This window comes from Wasmannia auropunctata, unplaced genomic scaffold (genome assembly GCF_000956235.1).
Source record: "Wasmannia auropunctata unplaced genomic scaffold, wasmannia.A_1.0 LD336053.1, whole genome shotgun sequence".
Taxonomy (NCBI): domain Eukaryota; kingdom Metazoa; phylum Arthropoda; class Insecta; order Hymenoptera; family Formicidae; genus Wasmannia; species Wasmannia auropunctata.
In genome coordinates this window covers 2321803-2346300 of record NW_012026837.1, presented here as the reverse complement: position 1 = coordinate 2346300, position 24498 = coordinate 2321803, and the positions used below count along the sequence as shown (strand labels likewise).

General features: G+C 36.5%; 1 protein-coding gene across 4 annotated transcripts; it reads right to left on the bottom strand.

Moving 5' to 3' along the window:
• Positions 1-2380: 2380 nt before the first annotated feature.
• LOC105451026 (sodium-independent sulfate anion transporter) lies at positions 2381-24376 on the bottom strand. 4 transcript variants are annotated; one of them, XM_011691215.1, is made up of 13 exons: positions 23482-24376; positions 23252-23359; positions 22794-23123; positions 8904-9073; positions 6375-6628; positions 5715-5916; positions 5108-5328; positions 4547-4718; positions 4021-4188; positions 3659-3820; positions 3268-3408; positions 3028-3173; positions 2381-2834 (listed from the first exon to the last, which is right to left on the bottom strand). In XM_011691215.1, exons 4-13 carry the CDS (start codon positions 9070-9072, stop codon positions 2478-2480), a joined length of 1992 nt encoding a protein of 663 aa, XP_011689517.1. In that variant the 5' UTR covers position 9073; positions 22794-23123; positions 23252-23359; positions 23482-24376; the 3' UTR covers positions 2381-2477. The 4 variants fall into 4 exon arrangements, with proteins under 4 accessions (XP_011689517.1, XP_011689518.1, XP_011689520.1 ...); XM_011691216.1 differs by having other exon boundaries at positions 22794-23119; XM_011691218.1 differs by lacking the exon at positions 23252-23359 and having other exon boundaries at positions 22794-23084.
• Between the last annotated feature and the right edge of the window lie 122 nt (positions 24377-24498).

Here is a 24498-nt window from a genome sequence, read left to right as displayed (position 1 = left end):
ACGCCCGGCCGGCTGGGAGAAGGGAGACCATCGCCCTATATAATGCGGCGTGTAGGGATAAGATATATCTGCCGATGAACAATCAGGCTAATGAGAGAGACGCGAGAGCCGACCTTCGATGGACTGCGATTCGCCCTGTCATCACGTGTACATTATTATCCGTTGTTATCGAGGGACAGGTGTTTTGATGCGCGCGTGTAAAGGGTGCCGATTACGCGGATGAGGTGGAGGGTGACTTCGGATAACAATGCTTTTCAGATCATTTTTGAATAATAAACCTCTAACGTTCCATACAATTTTTACTTGCAATATGGAAAAAAAATTATTTAACTTGGCGATGTTAAAGCTGATATATATGATCTAATGCTAATCTTTAAAATTAAAATATAATCGTAAATTTATCGTCAGACTTCTCGTCGTGCGAGAATCGTAAAGAATATCGTGAGGAGTGTGTAAAAATCATTCTAAATGATTTTTATCTAAGAATGTTGAACGCTAATTGCTGATTTATGAAAATTAATTGACGAAGAAAATTAAAATATACGACTGTATATAATTACATATTAATTTATATATATACATATTATATAATGTAATACATATTATATATATGTATACATATATATTATACATATGTATACATATTATATTATGTAAATATAAAACAGAGACTGTATTAATTACAACAGATTTATACATCGTTCAACTTATAAGTCTACCGAGTGGACGAAGCTTATCTTCGACAGATGCAGCGCTATTAAGTAATTTACCACAGGATTCTATAATCTTCTTTTATGTAACATAATTACGCATAGTTGCAACATGATATTTCTCTACGGATTAATATCGGCGAAGTAACAAGCCGCATTAAACCTATCTTTCAGCGAGCGTCTATCGCTGTCGAAAGAACGTAACAACTTTTCCTTTTGCTATACTACCGCATTGCTTAAAAACTCCTGTTCATTTTATTACGTAAAATTCAATTGTAAAACTTTCCTTATTATTAGTTACAATCTCGTTACAATTTTAATAACAACAAAATTATTTATTTTTACGATAAAAATATTATAAAAAATTTATATAACTGATATTATTTTTATATCATATAGCGTTTTCTAAAAAAAAAAAAGATCGTTTCAAACCATGCGGAAATATAATGAAAAAAACAGTTCCGCTCGCGTATCGACCGAGAATAATTGTTAACTGCAGTTACGTTTTGCAAATATTTTGTCGACGCGTGCGGACTATGAATCACGCGCCGTCGATTCAATAAACGTTCGTAAAAAAAAAAATTCTCTACGAGAGATCTATAATATTCGCGTACATCGCACAAGTGCCACGGCGGAAGCCGGCGCGGCGCGCACAATTCGCCGCTTCCGCCGTGCACGTACGAAAATCTCTTCGCCAGGATTGTCCGCCAGGCACTCTTTATAAAATTATCACAGCATCGTTCGAACTTATTATACCTATATGTACACGCGCTCCTAAATTACGGAAGTCGCTACTTTGCATCAGAAGCAGCAGCCGTATAAAAATGTACAATGGGAACTCCTCCGCCGCGCCGCGAATCTTAAATAGCGTCGAGGCGCGATGGGAGGAAGAGGGAAAAGGGTTTAAATGCGAGAAACGCGCTCCGAGTGATATCGATCTGATAACATTACGCAGAAGCGTTCCCGCTTCATCGCGAAAGTTAAATAAATACTTACACGAGACAGGAATTTGATTAACAATAGGAATCTATGAGATATTCAAGTCGTCTAAAAGGCGCCTTCTAAAGCTGTGCGTTTTTTAATTTTTCAGACGTTTCCTATAGTCGCTCTTGGAATTTCTGCAGCGCATCCTATCGCGTAGAATATTTCCAGCCTGAATATCTCTGCCTTCGAGATACATATAACGATACAGCGGTATATATATATATGTACATATATATACTCGAAATATATTCCAAGATGTATGCATAAACATGCCTCAGCATTTTCCCTGCCTTCTCCGATTGATTCCACTACACGCGCGAAATTGCTCCGTCTAAACGAGCTATTGTACGTTTAATTATTTGCACTTTTGAACTTTTTTAAGTATTGTCGTTAGGGTATCAACGATATCTTCTACCGTCGCTTTCGCTGTCGTTCGGAATTTCAAAGCGAAACGCCGTTGAATTAATAACGAATTAACGACGTATAAATTATACGTAATTTACTTGCTTCATAAAAAAAAGCTTCGCTTTCATGGCGATTCGATTTAAAAGTATTCACGTACGGGCTGCCTTGCCAAGTCCGGTCGACTGCGTCAAAGAATCGGGGAGACGTTCGAGAGTTCCTCGAGTTTTTCGCGTACTTTTTTTGTTCTTTTCTTTTTGGTAACCGGCTGTCACGTGTGTCCGTTGGACAACAGTCTCGAGAAACACGCTGTATGAAAGTACGAAATGCGCCTCTCACGATTGGAAACGGATATCCCTCGACTGTTCCGCGGCGGGGTTTCTATTTGACCTGCTTCATGTAACCCTTCTCCTTCAGCAGATCGTCTAGCGTTTCCTGATTGTAGTAGACGACGAAGTCCGTGGGCTCGACGCCCTCGAAGACGGCGTACACCGACGGCTTCAGGTTGTAGAAGAAGAGCGGCTGCCCCCGACTGGCGAAGTCCTTCGTCAGGATCTCGATGACCGTGGCGGCGGTGAAGTCCGCGCCGTAGATGTGCGAACAGTCGATCACCACGGGCGTCGAGCCGCTCTCGGCGCGCCGGCTGTACTTGGTCACGAGATTGCGGACGTAGTCCACCGAGGGGAAGATCAGGCAACGATCCGGTGTCAGCATCAGGTACTCGATACCGTCGTGAGTCTGTCGTACAAGAGAAGAAGAAAGAAGAAATTAGAACGGGCATTATGAAAGTATTATGATCCTCCCAGAGGAGAGTGTGCGTGAGCTCGAATCAAGAGCGAAGTAGGTACGTGAAAAATTGAAGAGTTAAAGCGTTCGCCCTTCGCGAATGAAGAATCGATTCTCGTATTTTTAAGCGGATCGATATAATTACCTTGAGCTTCTCCACGGATATTTTCGGTCGGGCAGCGTGGTACAGGATGAAGAGAATATTTATCCCGATTCCGCAGAGGATGCCGATCTCCAGTTGCAGCACCAGACACGCGATGAACGTGCCCACCCCGGGGATGAGGTCCGATTCTGCGGGAACACAGAGCGGGGAAAATACACGTTAATTTCGTGGCGTAAATTTATTCCGGTGTAATTTGTATGGAGACACAACGCGCGCCCTTACTTTTCGTCCTCCACATCGGCTTCACCACTTTGACTTCGACCATGAAGATGACCGCGGCGATAATAATCGCAGCCAGGCTGGCGCGTGGGATAAAACTGAAGTACGGGGTGAGGAATTGCAGAGCTAAAATTACCAGCACACCTGAAACACACACGAACGTTATACCAAAAGCTACCGACTTTTTGTCTGACCTTTTCGTAGTTTTATCTCGTTATTATCTTATTAAACGAAAAACTCGCTTCTGCGCGATTCTATAAATTTGAAGGAATTCAGCGGCGAAGGAAACTTTTGCAAAATTATTGTTCTCCAATTTTTCTTCGCTATACGTTCGGACACCGGTGAAGGATAAGTAGATGTAATAATTTTGTAAGGGCCGGCGAGCGGAACTCACCGGTGTAAATGCCGCCGAGCGGCGTCCTGACGCCGGAAGCGTTGTTCACCGCGCTCCTGCTGAGAGATCCCGTGCCCGGGAAAGCCTGCACGAAGGAATTTCCGATGTTTGACACACCGATCGCTATCAGCTCCTGCGTGGCGTCCACCGATTTTCCGTTGGCTAACAAAGAAAAAAGAATGCAAAGAAATTCCGTAAATAATCATCGAAATAATATGCGACAAGTAATTCGGAATCACGTACAGGGGAGATAAAAGCCGGTCCCTCGGAACAAAGGCCGGTTATCATTTCTTAATTTAGACGGAAATTAAGACGGAGGAACTGATATACAGTTTTTGTCGTAAGTTTTTCGAGGTGCTTACCGAATGCCTTACAGATAGCGATATCTTCCATTAGTGAGATGAGCGGTAGAACGACGATGCCACTGCCCAGATTACCGAGCATCTCGATAAATGTGACCGTCGTGTTGTCATCTTTCGTGAATCCGAACGGTGGGATTTGCACGGCAGGCATACCTCCCGGTATGTAGCCTGGAACGAGAAATTTTAGCGTGTGCTTTTATATTTGAAACATTTTATCGTACATTTTAGAACGTCTCTTTCATGTTACGGTATATCTAATAACATATATATATATACAATTTCTCTCGTCCAACAAAATATATATGACCAATATAAATTTCACATAATATTTCATCTCTCACTATAATTAATAATCAAAATGCTCACGGATTGCTGGCACAGCAATCCGTGAATGAGGTTCTGCATCCATTTATATATCATACACGTAATTCAAATATGATGCGCTTTTTCTTTCTGATGAAAGTTTGTTTTGCGGCCGCGCGCAAAATATGCTTTCAAAAAAAGAGACTTCATTTGCGTCACGTACCAATCAGTCTGACGGGCGAGTTGTCGTGGAAGCTCCAGCCCAGTAAACCGCAAATTACTACCAAAAGTGCATTTCGCGAGGTGCTGATCAGCCAGATGATTTTATTCACGACACGATGTTTCGTGGTACGAAGCTCCTCCTTCTTCGGGCCGATTTTCCATGAGGCTAATAACTGTAATCAAAGTGTAACGTATAAAAATATCACTTTATTTTCGTTAATTTTGTAATAGTTTACAAAAGTTTTTTACTTCATTGCAATTGTAATAATATTAATATTGAATTAAGCCGCTTAATAAAGAGTTTTCCATTGAACGTTCCAATTCCATCATTTTTTTTCTCTCAAAGTTATAACAAATATTTATTTATTTAGGATTACACAAAGCTATACAATTTATTTTCGCTCGCGAGTTTTTAAACGAAATATTTTCTGTATTCATTTTATAAATTCCATATAAACGATATCTAAATAATCGACCGATTAAATTTAAATATTAACGTCACGCGTTGCGGGAGGATTTTAATAATTTCTCGCGATACACATTTCTCGTACTGAATAATTACCCTCAGAATTAGTAGCAGTGCTATGCAGGATACTCCTAGGGTGACGTCCCAGGCGGATGTCTGATGTATCAGCCCTCCGATGCTCTGCCACATTTCAATAAATTGAGAACCCTTGGCAGGAATACCGAGGATGTCTTTGACTTGCGATGTGGCGATTATCAAAGCCACCGCCGACGTGAAACCGGAGCTTACCGGCCCGGACACAAAATCTATTAGAAATCCTGAAAAGCGAAGTACAATTTTAAATATTTCATTCGATATTGCGATAAAGATGGGAATTTTGAAATAAAGTTTTATCTTAATATTATATGTAATAAATAGAATGAGAAGTGGACATAGAAGAAGGTCTCATGTCACGTTTGCAAATGTCAAAATGTTCAACGTGAATTCAATTACGTTATTAATATTCTTATCTTATATTATAAAATTTAATTTTTTAAGCATTAATTGTAGAATTAGATTAGAACTTTTTAACTATTTGTACACTTTTTGTCAAGTAATTAATGTCGTTCTTCTTAATTATTAACAATAGTTTTTAAAAATATCGAAGTGTTTTACATTCAATTCAAATTAAATTAATATTGATATATTATTGAAGATGGCTTACCGAGTCCAAATATACCCATTATTAATTCCACGATTCCGACCAAAAAGGTCAATAGAATCGCATACGGCACAGGGGAGTCCAAGTGAGACACTGTTTGATAAGTCAACAGAGATATTATGGCAGTGGGTCCCATGGGTATGTCCTTGCAAGATCCAAAAATTACGTAGATGAAACAACCCAGAAAGCTGCCGTATAAACCGTACTGAAACAAAAAGTGATACATACGTATAAAAAATGTTAATTTATTTTTCAGGGATAGTCGCTTTACTATTTTCAACATCGAATAAGAATCAAATTAAAATTTTATTAAAATAAATCTACTTGTAATTAATTTAAAAGCATAGAGATTATATTTTTATTTAATTATATTAGAATATTATGGACCAAGATCCGCTTTGACCGTGTTGACATTTCCTGTTCTTAATTGTTTGCAACATTTCTCGGTCTATCCTGATACTTAATTTATATTTATTTCTTTTGAAAATTAGCTTACAAAAGTTTTTTTATATTGTTTCTTTGAAAGCTACCACCATTTCGTTCTTTTTTTCTTATATTAATTTTGACTCAGCAAAAGAACATTTGGTTAAATATACACCATAACGTCAGTGCGATAACTTAATGTAACTGTCATTATGAGCGATAAACGTCTCGTTTATGTACCTGCGGCGGTAAACCGGCGACGTTCGAGTACGCCAGCGACTGAGGAATGACGGTGAGGCCCACGGTGATCCCGGCCACCAGATCTCCGAGTGCATCTTGACCATTGTACCTTGGCAACCAGTTCAAGATCGGTAGCCTCTTGTAAAGGGTCTTCTTCGTGCATATGGCCTTGGCACGCCGCCTCGTGTGCTCCAGCACCGATTTCAGGAGACTTTCCTTCTGCTTACCCTCGTCATCCCCCGGATCTTCGATCACTGTTCGCACATATAATTTTACAATGAGAATATAATAGAAAGATTTATATATGTCACGTTCTCAATTTTCTTCAATATTGAGTTAGCGGTAATTTTATCCCTGCAGTGTCTAATATGAGTTTAATATCGATAAAAATATAGAGAATATTAAAACCCTTTATTTATATTCCTCCAAATATATCATATATTTTGTATCTTATTACGATTAAAAAATTTTATTGTTAACTGCAGTAATTTTTCATCTGCCAATTAAGTCTATAATTAATTTCCGTACGTTTCCGGTGATATTTCATTTTTAGTTTTATAAGATCTAGTCATGTTAGAAACACTGTAAATCCATGTGTGTGAACTGTAGTCACTTTTTATACGCATTTATACGCGTGCTATATTTTTACACATTTTATCTATGTTTTACACAGTTAAACGCATATTTTTTACACGCTTACACATATTATTGTAAAATTAAGCGTGTAAAAAATATGCGTTTAACTGTGTAAAACATAGATAAAATGTGTAAAAATATAACACGCATATAAATGCGTAAAAAGTGACTATAGATTTACACATTTGGATTTGCAGGGAAGATACGATTAAACAAATGATTGCAATGGTTGAGAATGCAAGATGTTTTCAGTCCCACTCCAATCGTCATTTCGATTGTATATAATTTTCTGTCCCACTTCCAGAGCAAATAAGAGCGATCTGAAAAAAAAAAACCAGCTGGCCAAACTTCATTGTGACCATGTACTTTTAACACGAGTGATCCGCCGTCTGTCGTATCATTCGCGGTCCGCCACGTTAGCCCATAAATAATTTCGTGTATGCGAAAACGCGTAATGTGACAAGCACGGTAACAAGGACGGAGCACTCTCGTACGGACGGCGCGACACTTGAATTTATTATCTCGGCGAATGAAGGCACGAAAGGAAGAAGGGAATAAAAAATATTACCGTACACACGCGCGCTGGGATGTGTCTCTAAAAGCGTTATGCGCTCTTCAAAAGGCCGATTTTTCATCAAGGAAGGCGAACCAGTTCCGTGGAATAAAATCATCGACGACACGCATGAAAGCACACTGTCGTAATCTTGCATTCGTTAATAATGTCGCTTTAGCCAGTCGCTTTGACGAATGTAGTTTTGATGTGAATAATTCCCAAAGAATAAAAATTTTCTAATCGTTTATTTCAACATTTTTCTACGCAATGCGCAGGACGATTGATGCATGCAGAAAGCGTGTGAATTATGTGAATTGTGTGAATTATTGTTTTACTGAAAAACAAAATAATGAATATAATGAAATGATTAGTAACGTCTGACGCATTCTAATATATACGAGGATAAACCAGTTGAATAATAGAATAAAAAACATTTTCATGTGATAATTTATCCTTTTATATTATATTATATTTATTATTATATATATATATATTTATTATTATATTATATTATATTTGTGATAATTTATCTTTTCTATTTCCTTATACGTTTACGTTAGATCATTTGTAATATTTTCAAAAATGTTCGTCGAAACTGTGAGTTTATTTTAAACACGAAAATGATCAATTATTAATGTGATTTTATCAGAGAGTTTTTTTTATCAACAACTATTAAAATACGAGGAATGAAGATTGAGGCAAGAGTCCTTATCTCTCTGTAGTGCTGAATAAATTGGGACCGCGGCAACGTGAAACCGAAGTTTCGTAACGCGAAGATCGATATCGCATTTACATGAAAATGTATATCAGATGAAAAAAATTTATATCGTCGCCTCCATCGTTACATTGTTATGTAAAACTAAATTAAAAATTTCTGAAACATTTTACATTTGATATTTTCAAGCGTATTTGCGAGCGTGTCTCATTATTCCGCGCGTCTCGAGATGACGTAACTGACAGCACGACAGACACAATTCAAATTATCTCTGTGAAATTAAGTTTAGATACGAGTCTCTGTCATCATCGCCCTCGTGATATACGTAAAGTGTAAAGCTACACGCGAGATCTCGGCCAATTTCGTCAGATGAATCGCCGTTAGATGCTCATCCGAGCAATCGTGGAATTTTACCATTCTTTTTTTTTTATGACGGGTACTCACTTTTACGGCATCCTCGCAGCGTGCGAGAAGTGAATTATGCTTTAAAATACGACGGTGAATAGAGCGTAAATTATTATATATTAACATCCCCTTTCTGTATAACATCCACTCTGTGCGCGCGGCTCAGCAAAGAGTACGCTTTCTCTCCAGTCTTTTTATCTCGTTATCGTTTAGAACTTACAGATGAAATCTGAGGAGCCCTGTATGTCGCGATGGTTCCCGTGCGTATTCTGAAGAGATTGAAACGAGTGAATAAGATCCACGTTGTTGGTGGACTCGCTTAAGCCGTGGTTCACGTAGCCACCCTCCAAGTCCTGCCTGCTGTCCACCGGGCTGTTACTGTCTTTCATTCTGAAAACGTGAAGCATCAATTAAATGTCGAGATTCAATCGATAACAATTGCGATTGAAATTTTCTGCTCGCAAACGCTACTTAGAATGAAATAATTTGCACGTCCGGAGGAAAAAGAAAAGAGTAAAATGGGAGCAATGGGGAGAAGAAAAAATAATTCACTTATAAGAGAGAAGAGACGTTCTCGCGTTTCGAAGAATTAAAAATATCCCGAGTTCTCGATGGCGATTAGATTAACATGTGACAACGCGATCTCGCGACACTTTGATCTTCAGTTAAGACGATTGGAGACGAGTGGTGAAGACACCAACGAGTCTATTAAACTTGGCCGTGAACCAAGTTTACTAATTGCAGTCAAGGCGATATTGTCACGAGAATGCCTTTAACCTACCCTACCTCGTCCATTATAGGAAAAATACATTATGAAAATATTACTATATCATAAATAACATGATTAGATTTGACGTGATCCGCGCGGCACTCGTCGCCTCGACATTTGCAAAGCAAATTCTGCCGCGACGAGAGAGATCTGTTTCGACGAAAATAAACGGAAGCGACGGTCGCTTCTATCCGAAGTAAAATCGGATTAATCAAGAAGAAATTGCATGGCTAATATTTATATTTGCACAGCACTTATTAATATATTAATTGATTGGTATTAATTTAATGTAACGAATAGTTGTAATTATAGATATTAATCCAATTCCCTGGACAAAATTTACCGCGTCGCATCTGTTAAATTAGCTCGACTCGTTTTTGAAGAGCTGTTTCATCCGACTTAAGCGTCTTTTTTCTCATCGCCGGAACTGCCGGTTCCTCTTTCGCTAAAAGCCTTAAGCGCATCGCGCGCGGACGCAGCCCCCGAACGCGGGCCGGTGCGTTACGTGAACGCGGTTATCGTAATAACCAGTGTCTCTATTTTATGTAAGAAGCGCTCGGTTTCATAACTTTTAAATCTTGCACACCCCCTCTCCCCTGCGGACACGCGCGGATCGATATTGCCTCGGCGACCGCGGTGGCGAGCGAAGGTACGTTTTCCGCGCGTTCGCGCGCGTGTGTGGACCCGCCGTGCGGGAATATCGCACGTGTTTCTCCTTTATTGAAAATTAAAGTGAAAACTTTCGTTCCGTCCGTTTCTGGAACCGCGGGGAAATTACAATTCCGCGATATACGGGCGTTTAATTTTGAAAGATACTCTCGGCTCGCGGATTTCCCGAAACGCCCCGTTTTCGCGCTCGCGCTCATCGCCTCGCGCGCGATCCGCTCGCTCGATTTTCCTCCGACTTACGAAGCAAACTCCAATTTTTTCTACGGATTTAATTTACGGATCTTGCTCAGGGAAGATCTTTTTCCCCTGACAATGCGGAGATAATACTCCGGATGATAATCCCGCGTGATAATCCTCGCTCGAGGTACGTCTAGCTCCGTTATTATTAAAGCTGCCCGTATTGCGTAAGCGCGCGCGACACGCAAGCAAAATTTTGCATTAATCATTGCAATTAGACGAACAATTGCAATGAGTACAATCAGTACTAATTGCAACAAGTACGATCGAATTAATTTTATTGACATACTTCTCCGCGCGGTTCATCGCGTTCCGAAATCAATGATTCCAGACGAATCAATTAACGTTCCCCTGCTTTTGTTTCTATAACTGCTCGTGCACATATTTATGATTCCACTAACATTGACTTGATCGTAACCACGCACGAAATTTGATTAATCAACTTTGATTCGAGCGCGATTCTTTTTACATGCGTTACACATTGGCCGTCATTGCAGTTAATCAGATGAAAGTACTCGAATGCCTGGCGAATAGCATGCAAAACACAATGTGAAGCGTACAGCAAATATATACTTTATTTGGAGGAGACGTGACTTTTGTATAGAGATAATTTTAATGTCTATAATTAATCAAGAGTTAATTAAACTTTGTGCATATTTAAGGTGCATAATTAAGTTTCGAGCGTATTTAAATTTAGTTCCAACAGAGAAAGAGAGAGAGAGAGAACGCTTATCTCTTTTCTAGTTATATAACAATATTGCGGCAAAGGCAACGAGGCTTTAATAAACTTGCTAAATTAATGAAAAAAAAAACTTCCTTTATCACGGCTCGAGATTGGATTGCCGTTGCGAGTACTTTCATTATCGCTCGCAATTTGACTACGTATAAAGCTTATCGTTTTGAAGCGACGCTCGTCCGTCGATCGAGGAGATACAGGTGTATTCGAGCGACCGTGTTCGAATTTAAACTGATTGTGAGAAATAAGGCAACGCATCTAAACTGAAATAAAGCATATATCTTATGCGCGCGTCAAGTGTGTGCGACAAACGCCGACGTGCACGGCCACGGCGTTTGATTCCCGATAGAGCCGGGATAAGTAATTCACTGTTAGAAGTCTGCAATTACTACAAGTGGATTCGATTGACTGGCGTCACTTCGTCTGATTGTTTCGCCAATATATACCGCGACGTTTGCTTACACAAATGAAAGGGGAAAATGAAAAGAGAGGAAGGGGCGGAGAAGGGGAGTCTATTCCGCGATTGTGCAAGCGCGACGATAGACGCGTGTTTCACGACGGTGAATAATTCTTCGAGAAATTCCACGTCTTTTGCATGTGTATACGTACGTCTCTTTATTGCACGCGGCGATACCGGCGGGGGATCGTGAGAAAAGTGACGATCTTGTTTCTTGTTCAAATATCGTAAATATTGAGCAATACGCCAGATAATCTTGTAATTCCCTTCAAGCGCTGATCATACGCACATCAGTTAGCCCGAGATTTATGAGTCATGCATAATATACGTTTACATGCTTTAATAAACGTCAGCGTGGTCTTAAGAGGAAATAAATGTAAAGATACTCCTCGTCCGTTGAATCATCTAACGAAAACAGAATAATGAAACGAAACTGACACGTGCATATAATTTAAGATGTTTCAAATTAACCAACATTAAATGATATATAATTATTTGAAGCAGGATGTAAAACTATATAATCATAATAATAAATATATTAAATTAAATTAAATCAATATGTTATTAATAAAAAAATTTGTTTAATGTTATTATATATAATATATACATATATATATAATATATACATACAATATACATTTGTTATTTCATATTATATATATACATATACACATATATATATATATATATATATATATATATATATATAAGTATATATAATCTGTTATGTGTAATATATACATTTATTACATATATATAATATTAAATAATGTAAAATTATGTAGAACATTTTGATTTTGCACGTGCGAAGAAAATCATTTTATTACGTCTTCAAATAAGAATTCTGTTTCATTATTTTTAAATTATTTTATAAATTGATGCAATTGAAAAATGTTTTATTAATTGAGATTGTTAAATTTATGAAAAATTTTATTTCGCCTTTAGGTAAGTAATTTCATTTTAGAATTGTAAACATTTTAAGAGATATATTGCAGTTTAAAAATGTCTAAGATAAAAACTACGACTTTTATAAGAGGCATTTTAACGACCGCATTTTTTTACATAAAACCGTATGATATTTGCGATCGCGTATAATTGTTTTACTTACGTATCCGTCACGTGCATCTCACGCGATTGGAAGATGATTAATGAATTCGAGCGTCGTCGATCGAAGCCAAAAAAAAATGGAAGAAAAAATAGAAATATGTCGTTCGGAAACTAGTTTCCTTATCGCTTTAATGACTCATTTCGTTTCAAATTGCCATGTATTAATCGTTTAGAGGTTAATCATGAAGGACATCCGTGCAAAAATTCTCTACAGCTGCGGTAATTACACGAGAGAAAGCAATTGTCAAAGAAATTATATCTATTATAAAATATATAGTTTTTAAAGTGATTTTACCGCTTCGAGCTACTAGGTTTATGAGTTTTTAGCTCAATGCTGATATTCGAAGAAGAACTTCTACAATAATATTTTTTTGTTTAGTTTCTTTGATGACTATAAATAACATTATATTTTACTCTGTATATATGTGTATATGTGTGTGTCGTGTTTGCGACGCGCACAATCTGCATGGATTATATTATCGCGAATATATCAATAAATATCATAAAATGTGAGTGTGCGCGCGTGGGTGTGATGACAAGTTCAATTCAGAGTGTATAAACTTCGAATCACGTGTTCGAGCTAACGTTTTGTAAACGTGCACCTTGTGGGGCTTCGGCCGGCTTCCCGAGTGCATATCCGCATGGCTTTTGTTGCATTAATGAACATTAGCCTTTTGAGTCGGCACAATTAAAAGATTGTCAGTTGATAAACGCGCGAATGTAAAACGTGCTGGGCCGCTTATCGCTTTGACAGTGATACTCTCGCGTGACAAGGTCATACAACCGTATAGTTTAACGCAAACTATAAAAGTATCTAATTACTCCTAATTATACGCGAGACCGAAAACTCGGACGTAAACCGCAGGCTGTGGATGAATTAATTTCAGATTGTGCAAATCGATGGGGAATTGATTATTATCGTGCGCGCGAGGCGAAGGCACGCGAGTTCTCAGTATTCTTATCAAGAACAAAATCGTGCGGGAAATTATTTATCTGAAATACGATTTTCCCCGACAAAGATTTTCCCCGTTTCACAGGGAAACTGCACGAGCGAGCCGATCTTGGAACCGGTAAATAATTGTCGACGAGATCGGTCGAAGAAATTTAATACGGGCCATCGGAGATACGAACGGAATACGCTGATACGGGGAGTTTGGGAAAGTGGAATTGGTCAGAGATTAGGCGGGCGTTCACTACCAGTGCATTGAATTTAATAAACTTGCCTTTCCGCCTGTAATCTCCCCATCAGTTGTCGTAATCTGATGGTTAATCTAATCGAACGCTAAAGGAGATGTTATCAAAAAATGATTGCGTTCTTCTTTCTTATACCTGTTCGCAACATTGTCTTTTCGCGAGAAACGTCGCGTTTGTAATTATGAAAACTACTTTACGTTACATAAAATTGCGAAATTAAGTTACATTTGTTGCCACAGCATAGGATGCATTGTTAATCTCATCCAATCAATGCTTGTCAATAATATAGTCTTTTTCGATATTATTTTATTTTTTTTTCTTGATACTTTCTATACTTTGTCATTTTTTTCAGTTAAATTTGTCGTTTCACAAAAGTCATACATAAATTGTTTTCTATATATTTTTTCATTACATAAGTATTATTTATTATTTATCTAATAAATATGATTTATTGCATGACTTGTACACATCTAATCAACCTAAAAATACGGAAAAAACCATTTTGCTCAAAGTTCTAAAAATTTTGCTGAATATGGATCTAAAAATAATTTTGTTGAAAATTCAAACTGGTTACTAGAACATCAAAACGTTTCACAGCAATGCTTATGATCATTTTTAAATGTTTGTATAATAAAATATTAAACATTATATATATATATATATATATATATATATATATATACAATATTTTATTTTATACATACAATCATATAATTAATAAAATATTATGTATGCATATATACATATGTAAACACAACAAATGTAAACACATTAAAAAAAATGTTGTGTTTTAAAGCCGCAAAATTTTAATTTTCTTAATACCAAGATATTTAATTCAAAAAGAAAGGAGAGAGACAGAAAGACTCGAATTTAATAAATTATAAGTATTAAGTAATAATAATCTTCATGGATATTTTTTTGTAAGAGTTTTTCCTCAATGAGTCTGATAGCTCTTGAAACAGATTAAAGTAAAGAGGGATACAATGAAGATTGCACTCACTTAGGTATTTACTAAGTACTCGACTTAAAGAAGATCCGTTTTTGTTCGGTTCTCAATGACTGTCCCTCCAAGCAGAAGAAGAAGAAGAAGAGTCACAGAATGGTAAGGAGCGCGTCAGCTTCTCTCCTCAAAGGAATTTGAAAAAAGTTTCACGTTTCAATTTCGAGAATTCTTTTCTCTGCTACTTCGAGGCATCACAGTTACACAGATCGAGCCCTGTTAAGATCCACGTCGGCATTTGTCAGCGAGAAAGGCGAACATTCGCCGCGGACTTGCTCTCTTGCGAATCTTCCGGTCTTCCAAAGATCTGCCGGTCCCCTCTTCGCAGCTTTGTCTTCTAACCGCCGAAGGGGAACGTCGAGACGTCGGGAAAGCGCGAAAAAAAAAGAAAACCGCTTTCGAAATGTAATATCTACAGCGAATAATGTATGTAGTATGTACGTGTGTATTTTTATGTACACCGCAGGTATATATGTAAGATTTCGGACCGGTTTTCACGGCGCAATGGTGAAACTGAGTCCCCGGCGACGCGCGGCCGGCCATTTAAACGCATCGCGCGGGGCGGACTCCCTCTCTCTCCTCGGCGACTTCAGCCTCCCCCGCGTCGTCGTGAAGAACGCACTAATCGTCACGTGGTGACTCGGTCCCTGGCTGCCGGGAATTCAATTCGATCACGCGCTATCGGTGTAATGCCCTCCGCCGCCGAGAATTTTCTAACATATAAAACCGTGCCACATACGCGCGCGCGTGTATGTGTGAGAGTATCAGTTAAGAAATCTTCCGATCGCCCCGTTTAATCTTGCCGGAGACCCGGAAGGTCGTACGTCTCGATCGGGCAGTCTATTATCATGTCCGCGCACCGAGGGTACCGCGTTGAACAGGTCGATATTTATGTCGACACGATAAAGTAACGGATGGATTCGCCAGGGAAATTAATGACCGGCTTGTAATTAAAAATATTGCATGTTGCGATCAGATGTCCCGGATACCGTAAGTCTTTACTTCCGGCATGCAGCAAGCGATTTGCGCCCCCGAGGGCGCGTTTAATTGTTACAAAGTGTTGATGTGCAGTTTATCGCTCGCATTTTTCTTCGTTGTAGAGACGCGACGCTATATAATCTTTCGTAATGAATTGATATTTCCGTATTTGAAAGTCAGTTTAATTTTTGAAAGAGCCACTACTGATGCTATTCTCTCCTTCAAGAGCTTATTATTAATTGGATATTACTGAAAAAAATAATATTGCTGTATTTTCGCTAATTATTGCTTTTCCGGTCTTCATCAAATTCATCTGGTTTGAATAAATAAGTGCAATATTTTCCATTCAATTTCTTTCTCTCCTTTTCTTTTCCAAAGGGCTGCTCAACCCACAGCCTGCGGTAATTGAAGGAAAAATTTATTACGAAAACGCATCAATCAAAGAGAAAAATAGCGCTAGTAAACATAATTATTACAAAATTTCATAGAATAATCTCGCCCAGATCTCTTGTTTTCCTGGTTTTAATATCGTCATATCTGCATTAGTCGACGATAACAGTCGTCATTATACATTATCCCTCTGTCGTTAAATACTGAACCCGAAGTGAGAATGTTTATCTAAGAAATCCATCGCGGAGGCGTCAAAAACGCAAGACTTCCGTGCAAATTTTTGACAATGTCTATATACGTGTCCAAAAAAAGATGTATATTTATTCCATTTTTCACATTGTCTGAATAACACATTATATAAATATATAAATATTTTATTTTTATAAAAATATATACATTATTTTTTGCATTACCTAAATTTTGAAATGTTTTGTGTGTTGTTTGTAAAAAGTTTTCAAACTTAAATAAGAATTCCTTATCTACGCTTAACTTCCGATATGGTATCTAATGACGTCATGGAATGGCAGTAGAATAAAATGCACTTGCATAGTAAAAGTATTAGGCCAAGGTATAGATATTCATTATCTACGATTATACATATCAGCGATTTTTGGATAAGATATTTTTTGATACATCTTAATTAACGCATTTTTAATACATTGAGAAAAAAAGTGATAATAGCTGCCAAGTATTTTGTTTGGCGTAATATTGGTGTAATGTGTATTTGATAAATATTACTATATAAGCACATAAAAATAGTAATCAACCATGGTAATAATTACTAAATACTTACAAATTAAAATTATTTGATTTTAATTATATTAATCGAACGTTTACTTGAAATTATTTTATCAAAGCTCAACTATATCTAGGCTTGGTTATTATTACTTTGCAGACATTTTTCTGAAATTTGTACAGGAGAAATAAAATATATATTTTGAAGTTCTTAATGTTAAAATTAAATATTCAACACTCTGACAAGGCGTTCTTATTTTAGTTTAAATTGCAAGTTCAAACTTCATGCGGGCAATTACAATGACAATTAGACTAAATACCGGTCGTATTGCTGTATATGTCTGTATATATATGTGTGTGAGGTACTACGTTTCACAAACAGCTCTCGATAAAGCTAGTTGATAATGCAAATAAACTGTCGAAATGACTAAATACGTTCTAGCATTCTCTTGTCTCTTAAGACGAGAGATTCTTTATGTAAACATATTTTCGTCTCGTTGGATTTGGTATTTAATGCTGGAAGAATGATGCACACAATCTCGATTGAGCAATGTTCGACTAACACGAGAATGTAATGCTGAGATATTAGATGAACAGAAGATTCGAGTCATTGAACAGTAGTTAGTTACACAAAAACGTTCCAGTCAAATTAATCATTAAAATATAATTTCTTTGTATATTTTTTTCTTCCGACAATATTTTGTAATTATGATTATGACATATATTTTAATTTATTTTAATTTTTATTGTATGATATTCTGTAATACAATAAAAATTTTTAATTTTTGTACCACTTGCGGCTTTCGATAATTTAAGGTAGTCTCGATTTTTAACCTATTTTAAAAAATTGATCTATCTAAGAATATATGAAATGTACTTTGTTTTATACTTTAGTTTTTTTATTAAATTTTATTAAATAAGTTAATGATTCTTTTGCACAGCATCATTCGAATGTCCGAAATATTTTAAAAGTTGAGAATCTCTGGTGTAATATATTTTTGCGGTGTATTGTGTTAAGCAAAATGTGATTAATCGTTTTATTAACACTTTTTCACGTTCCTAATCAATTACCATAAATATCGATAAAGCTCTTAAATTATCGTTAATAATCAATAATGGTTCCGCGCGAATTAACGAATGCATACTTTAACATTTGGATGTTGATATTCAATTAAAATATCATTTATAATTTGTTTGACGGCTCGTTTGCCTCGTGACGTCACGCCGAAAGAAGTCGCAGCGAGTTCTTCTGACGTATGAGCCGTGGGGAAGATTTGCCTTTATACGAATCGGTGACGTTAACTTTTCGCATCCTTGCCGTCACATTTCAGATATAAAAAATTTTCTCTAATTTGTGAAATGTTTAAGAAACCAGAAATATCTGGAATCCGCTCGAAGATACATTGCATCGTACAGCAGTATTTACAAAAACAATGTAAATATCATATTTTATATTATTTAAATATTTCTAAATTTATCTCTCTTTCTATACACATAAAATTATCAGAGAGAAACTGGAATTTTCCAATACAAAGACGGAAAATTGCTAATCGAGTGAATATTATAAAGAATTGTTATCTTAAAACTAATTTTTGCATTCAAATAGTTAATCAAATTTATTGCTGAAATTGAGTTAACGTGTCCAAGTTTTTTAATTATTAGGATCCAATAAAATGACAATTAAAATATTTTAAAGTATTTACGTATTTTTTTTAATAACTATTTTTGTCGAGGGAATAAAATAAAAATAAATCGTATGAGAAAACGTCGAATTAAAATTCAATAAAAATAAAAAATAAAACTAAATTTTAAGAATACATTGAGAACCATTACTGCGTCAAGTGTAAGTTCAATTTCCTTCAATATTTACACTGTATTATGTAATTATATAAATGTGCCGTGAAATCTCGTGACTGGACCCAGTCACGGGACAGACATGCTTTTCGCACTACGCGCCAGCAATGAGATTTCAAGGTAATCCCGTTGTTTTGCGGCATTTTAATCGGTCACGTGCTTTCAGTTGATCTGCCAATCTGATAACATGCTGGTGCCAGAGAGCTTTGCGGTTCGACAATAAATCCATATCGAACCGACCCATATAGAGATACGGGAAGAATGTTAGGCATTATAGACGTCGAATGACACGTCAGTTTCCACGGATATCTTTTCACTTCTCTTTTTTTCTTGTTTCTTTTTCGATCATATTTTCGAATAAAAATTTGCCGTCAAGATATATAAAGATGTGTAATATTTTATTTTAATTTTATCTTTAAAATTTCGAAAGAAACAAAGAGATAAAAAACAAGATAGAAAGAGAGTGATAAAAATTGAGTAAATAAAATTATCTACTAATAAAGAATTACAAAATATAAATAGCTTTCGAATATTTAAGTGAGATTGTCAAAATAGATTGTTTTTATAGCAACTTTTTTCTAACGTTAACTACTAAATATATTTTGATAGTAAGAGAAATTCTATTTTCAACACACTAAAATTAATTCATTCAAAAATAGTAAACTAAATAAAGAACAAGGTTCTTTATCTATCTGCAGTCCCGATTTTAATATTTAAAAAGGCTCCCGCCTGCATACATATTTACTACGTTTCCTTCTTGGTTTATTAAGGGAAGACTGTTTCTCTCTATAGCTAAATGGATTAAACAATATTAATTAAATAATTACATATCGAGATGTACCGAGTATCTCGATACAAGCAACGCACAGTTTTCAGACTCTTACAAACGGACCAATTTACGGTAATCAACGACCTGTCGATCACTCTAATTTGTCAAATATTTTATGACGCATATCGTATTAAGTACGGAGAAAAATTGACGTAACGAGTATCTAAGCGAAAGCACGTGCCACAAATTTCGCGCATAAACAGCGATTAGGCTGGAGTCGCCTTGGAATCTAATGCGTCAAACAAATCGACGTAATATACGACCCCACGTGTAGAGAACTTTGTATATTTCGAATAATAATTAACGGGGAGAAAGATAGACGTAATTATTATTGACGAATTAAACAGAGCGGCATTTACTCGTAGAGCCTCTCCTGCGAGCCTTTAATATTCCTGCAAGAACAAATACTTTTATCGCTTATCTCGCGCGGCGCGGCTCTCACTCTCTCTCTCTCTCTCTCTCGCGAAGATTGATCTACTGAACTATCGAACTTCCGTCTCGTCACGCGTCGCGTCGCCGAGATACCGCCTCCTTAAAATCGACTTTCGACTCGCGTTTCCTTGACGGCTTGCAAGTTTAATACGGTTTAGCATGACGTTTTATTGGAGATGCTACATACATATGTGATAATTGCAACCTTGAATTTGATATATTGATTTCTGCGGTATTATTCTCGTTTTTTTACACGCAACGAGAAAAACCTGCGACCGCAACGTTGCTCAATGCAAAAAAATCAGCGTCGTTTATCTCTCGGATGAATTTTCCCGTAAAACAGAACACCGCGCTGAGAACGCGCGAAGTGTTTGCAGGTTTGGCTGTCTTTTATAGCTTTAGCGATTGACTAAAATTTAATTAAGCCTTTCGCCTAATTAGCATGTATTTTATTGTCGTCTTACGTCGTCTCCATTTCTAATAAATGCAGGTACGTCGGGGCGGAAATGTCATTCGTTCAGCGGGGAATTCCCGCGGGGAATCACACATGCAACGCGTCTGACAAGCTCAAAAACCCACAGGGACGGTTGCAGGAAGGCAGTAATGATGGTCATGAAGACATGACACGTCACGTGTTGTGGATCTAATGTTTGCGTGCTCTGCTCGCGAAAGTCATCGCGGCGCGAATACCGATTCTCAATATCTATCACGTGCAACAGTTTATTCAATTGATTTTATATGTAACTGTTTCGATAACGGCGTTATTTTGGCTAGTCCCGTGTCCAATATCCAATTTACAATTAGCGCAAAATTATCATCGCGCAAACAATTTTCCATTGATATTTTTGCTATCCGCATATTGCTTACGATCGCGATTATCGTGATTCAATACGAACAATATCATCGCATGAATAAATTTATTAACATATTCTACACGTAATAAACTACGTAGCAGTTTATTAACGTAAATAAGTATGTTGTTGTTTCTACAAGGTATTAGTTTAAAGACTTTTTCTATGTTTTTCAATCAAAACCGATCGAAGTGCGGTTGAACGTTTAATAGTTTTGATAGATGCACAATTATTCGTTACGTCTATTAATTATTCACGTGATCAAAGTCAATAATTTATAGCTTAAAGTTTTATGCCGATCAATTATCTGGATAGATATTGATCGTATAAAAAATTTTACGTACATCAACGACTTTTCTTGTTGAACGGAATAACAAGGAAAAATAAGAAACTGGGTTTTTATTCCGTATTTTTTAAAATGCCGAGAGGCACCAATAAATAATGATGCCATATGTACACCTATTATATATCTAATCCCTTGCGATGCCGTACTTATTTATATGCTTCATACTTAATTCGAAAAATATAACTTCGATTCAAAGTGAATACGAATTATTTATTCTTATCATTAATTTTATCCATTTATCTCATCTTTGAAAAGTTTTAAATTTGAACAACGAGATGTCTATTCGTAATCGCTAGGAATTAAGATGCTGAACAATAATAATCGTAGTAACGCACGGCCGGAAATTGTTAATTCTTTAATATTCGCAACATGTTATGTACAATAAGCACGTTTATTTGCGCTCGTTTCGCCAAATCGTTTCGTCAAACGTTGGATAAGATTACATTGCTTGGCAAGTTATCAAATTCTATTAAATACATAGACAATGACGTTTATCGTATATTTTCTTAAAGATTACACCTGACAAACAATAAAATGGAAATTGACATTAAAACAATAAATGATAAAATGAATGATAAAAGAAATCAGTCGTATTATAAACGGACGCGTATCGCGAGTGAGAATGATTCTAAAAATTTTGTCAATGAAATATAAGCGTGGAAAGCTTTAATAATAATTAGAATAATATGCACAGTCCAACGATTAATATATATACCTGACTTTATTTCTAAAGAAACTGCTATAATTATTATGAAAATCTAATAACTAAAAATTACTGTAAAATTATGAAAAAAATTATTTTATTTTGTTCACAAAATACTTATTTTTATTTTAATACTTCTTTTATTTTATTCACAAAATTTCTCTAGCATTAATAGAACGAGTGGTACTGTCGGTTGGAACGATTTACGAAGATCCCATTTCGGTATGGCTTCTAGGTATAAGATTGTCATGGATTTTTATACATTTCCGATATCTCCGGAAAGTTTTCCCTTCAAGTTTGGAGACAAAAGTTCGGAAGTTAAATTAAAAGAGCGCGGACGAGAGTGAATAACGTATTGCTCCCGAATCGAAAATAGGGATCTCGTCGCTCAAAATCGAAACTTTCCAAAGATGAGATAAATGGATAAAATTAATTATAAGAGAATAGATAATATTGATTCATATTAAACTGATGTTATACTTCTCGAAGGCAGTGTTAAAGTATAAGTGCAAAAGCACAAACTCCTCGAAAGCTGTACCGCAAGCGGAGCCAATGCCAAAGGAAAAAAAATGTACCATAAATAAAATAACTTTACCACAATCATTGTAATTAAAATAAAGTTTCGTTGTTGAATCGTCAGTACATTTAGCAAAATAACGATAAGATAATAACATCGAAATGCAAAAGGGTGCGAATAAAATGATGCAATAATGTTACTTTATCGTATCAAAATTTCAAAGGAATTTGTGATAATCCAGCATTCTCTCTTCAAGAGAACCATTTAAAAAAAAAAAGGAATCAATTTCCTTGCTCTATCTCTTACCTGATAGTACTTGAGTTATCTCAAAGTCGGGCCAGTCGAACACGTTGCCTTACTTGGAAAATTTGATTTCCGGACGTCCCGTCGTAGAAGAGACTGCTTGGAGCGGGATGCACTTGCGTCACTCGGGATTCCACGATGTACGCAGAGGACATTCAACTTTTCGATCAGATACGAAACGCGTCCACTGTCGTAATACGAAATCGTACTGACGACTGTCGTGTTTGTTTACATCGTACTAGTCCATCCTGTATTTATGCCTGCCTGGTTTACGTGCTTGATCCTCCATTTAAACTAAATAACAGCAACGTAGCTGAATAAAGTAAACTCTATCTAAAAAAAAAAAAACTGTTTTTCATCTTTACTTTTGTTAATAAACTCGTTATTAACAAAAGAATTCTCATCAATCAATGAGCGCGTAAGATAAAAATGTAAATCTCGAATAAAATGAGAATACTCACGGTGAAGCAAATTCAAACATCGCAATGGAATCGAAACGCTTCAATTCTTTATAATATGACTATTAACAATGGTGACTAAAATATCCACGTGTTGTTTTATTAATACTGCTATAATCATTGTGAAAAAGTTAAAATTATTTAGTTAAATATTTTAATCAGATAAATTGAAAAACTTGAATACTTCGATCAATGGCAATTACTCGTAAACAAGAAAAAAAAACTGCACATACATTCGTCGTAAACAGATGAATCGACGTGGCAAATATATTATCAATCACTTTAATTTCTCTTCGTCGCACGTTTGCGAGTTCGTGCTGCTATTCGCGGCTCTGATATCCTTCATTCTTTTCTGAATTACTCAGCGCGATTCTTTTAAAATATTTGCTCGAATATTCGTAATTCGCGGGAGCAAACTTTCCCTTCGTTTCGCACGTGCTTCCGCGCGAGGAGTATCGAGAATTTCGCGAAAGTGTTTGTATTATTCTTATCTTCGCGGCTGCGAGTTAACGCTCTCTTCCCCTTTTTCCTCGTCGCGGAACGGAATCTTTTCCCCGCGACACGTCCACGTGCGTCCACGCAGTTACGAATACGATTGACACTAATCCGTCTCGTGAAAGACGTATAGCTGCGTGAATTTATTTCGCAGAAGTCCCAGATTGGGAAATGATAATTCAATGGAGAACGCTATGGGTAATGCGATGTAAAACCGTTTTTCCCTATTTATGTGTGTCACAGGATAAGTGGACTTTCCTTATGCGCTGAGTAATCGTTGCTTTTAGAGGACAGCCGTTCGAATGGTGGAAATATCACGTATCGAGTGTGTGTGTGTGTATGTGTGTGTGTTTGTGTGCGTGGGGGGAGGGGGAACACCTGTAAGGTAAAATGTTTTCCTGTAAAAACGGGAATGTCGGATCGGATGATTGATACGGCGATAGTAAATACACTAGAATATTTAGGTACGAGTAGCGTATCTTAGATGTTGATAACTCATCGATCGTTTAACTGGCAGGTTTGATCATGAAACTATCGCATGATAAACTGTGTAAGACAAATATTCCTCGTGGTATAACACAAAAGCAGTCGCAGCCCCGTAAACATTATTAATTCCTGCCATTTTAATTTAACGCGAATTCTATAAAATAAAATCTAAAATTCACTGATGGTCGAGAGATTGAAATATATTGCACAATGTTAAATATATGTTAAAACATATCGTTTCGTGTATTCTTCATCTTCCTCGAAAGTTC

Bases quoted from the DNA above. Each gene is read 5' to 3' on its own strand.
- LOC105451026 (XM_011691215.1), bottom strand. From the start codon at position 9,072: ATGAAAGACAGTAACAGCCCGGTGGACAGCAGGCAGGACTTGGAGGGT. The intron at 5,917-6,374 runs GTACATAAACGA...TTTTTGTTTCAG, and splicing joins TCGCCGGTTTACCGCCGCAG to TACGGTTTATACGGCAGCTT. The intron at 5,329-5,714 runs GTAAGCCATCTT...TTCGCTTTTCAG, and splicing joins AATGGGTATATTTGGACTCG to GATTTCTAATAGATTTTGTG.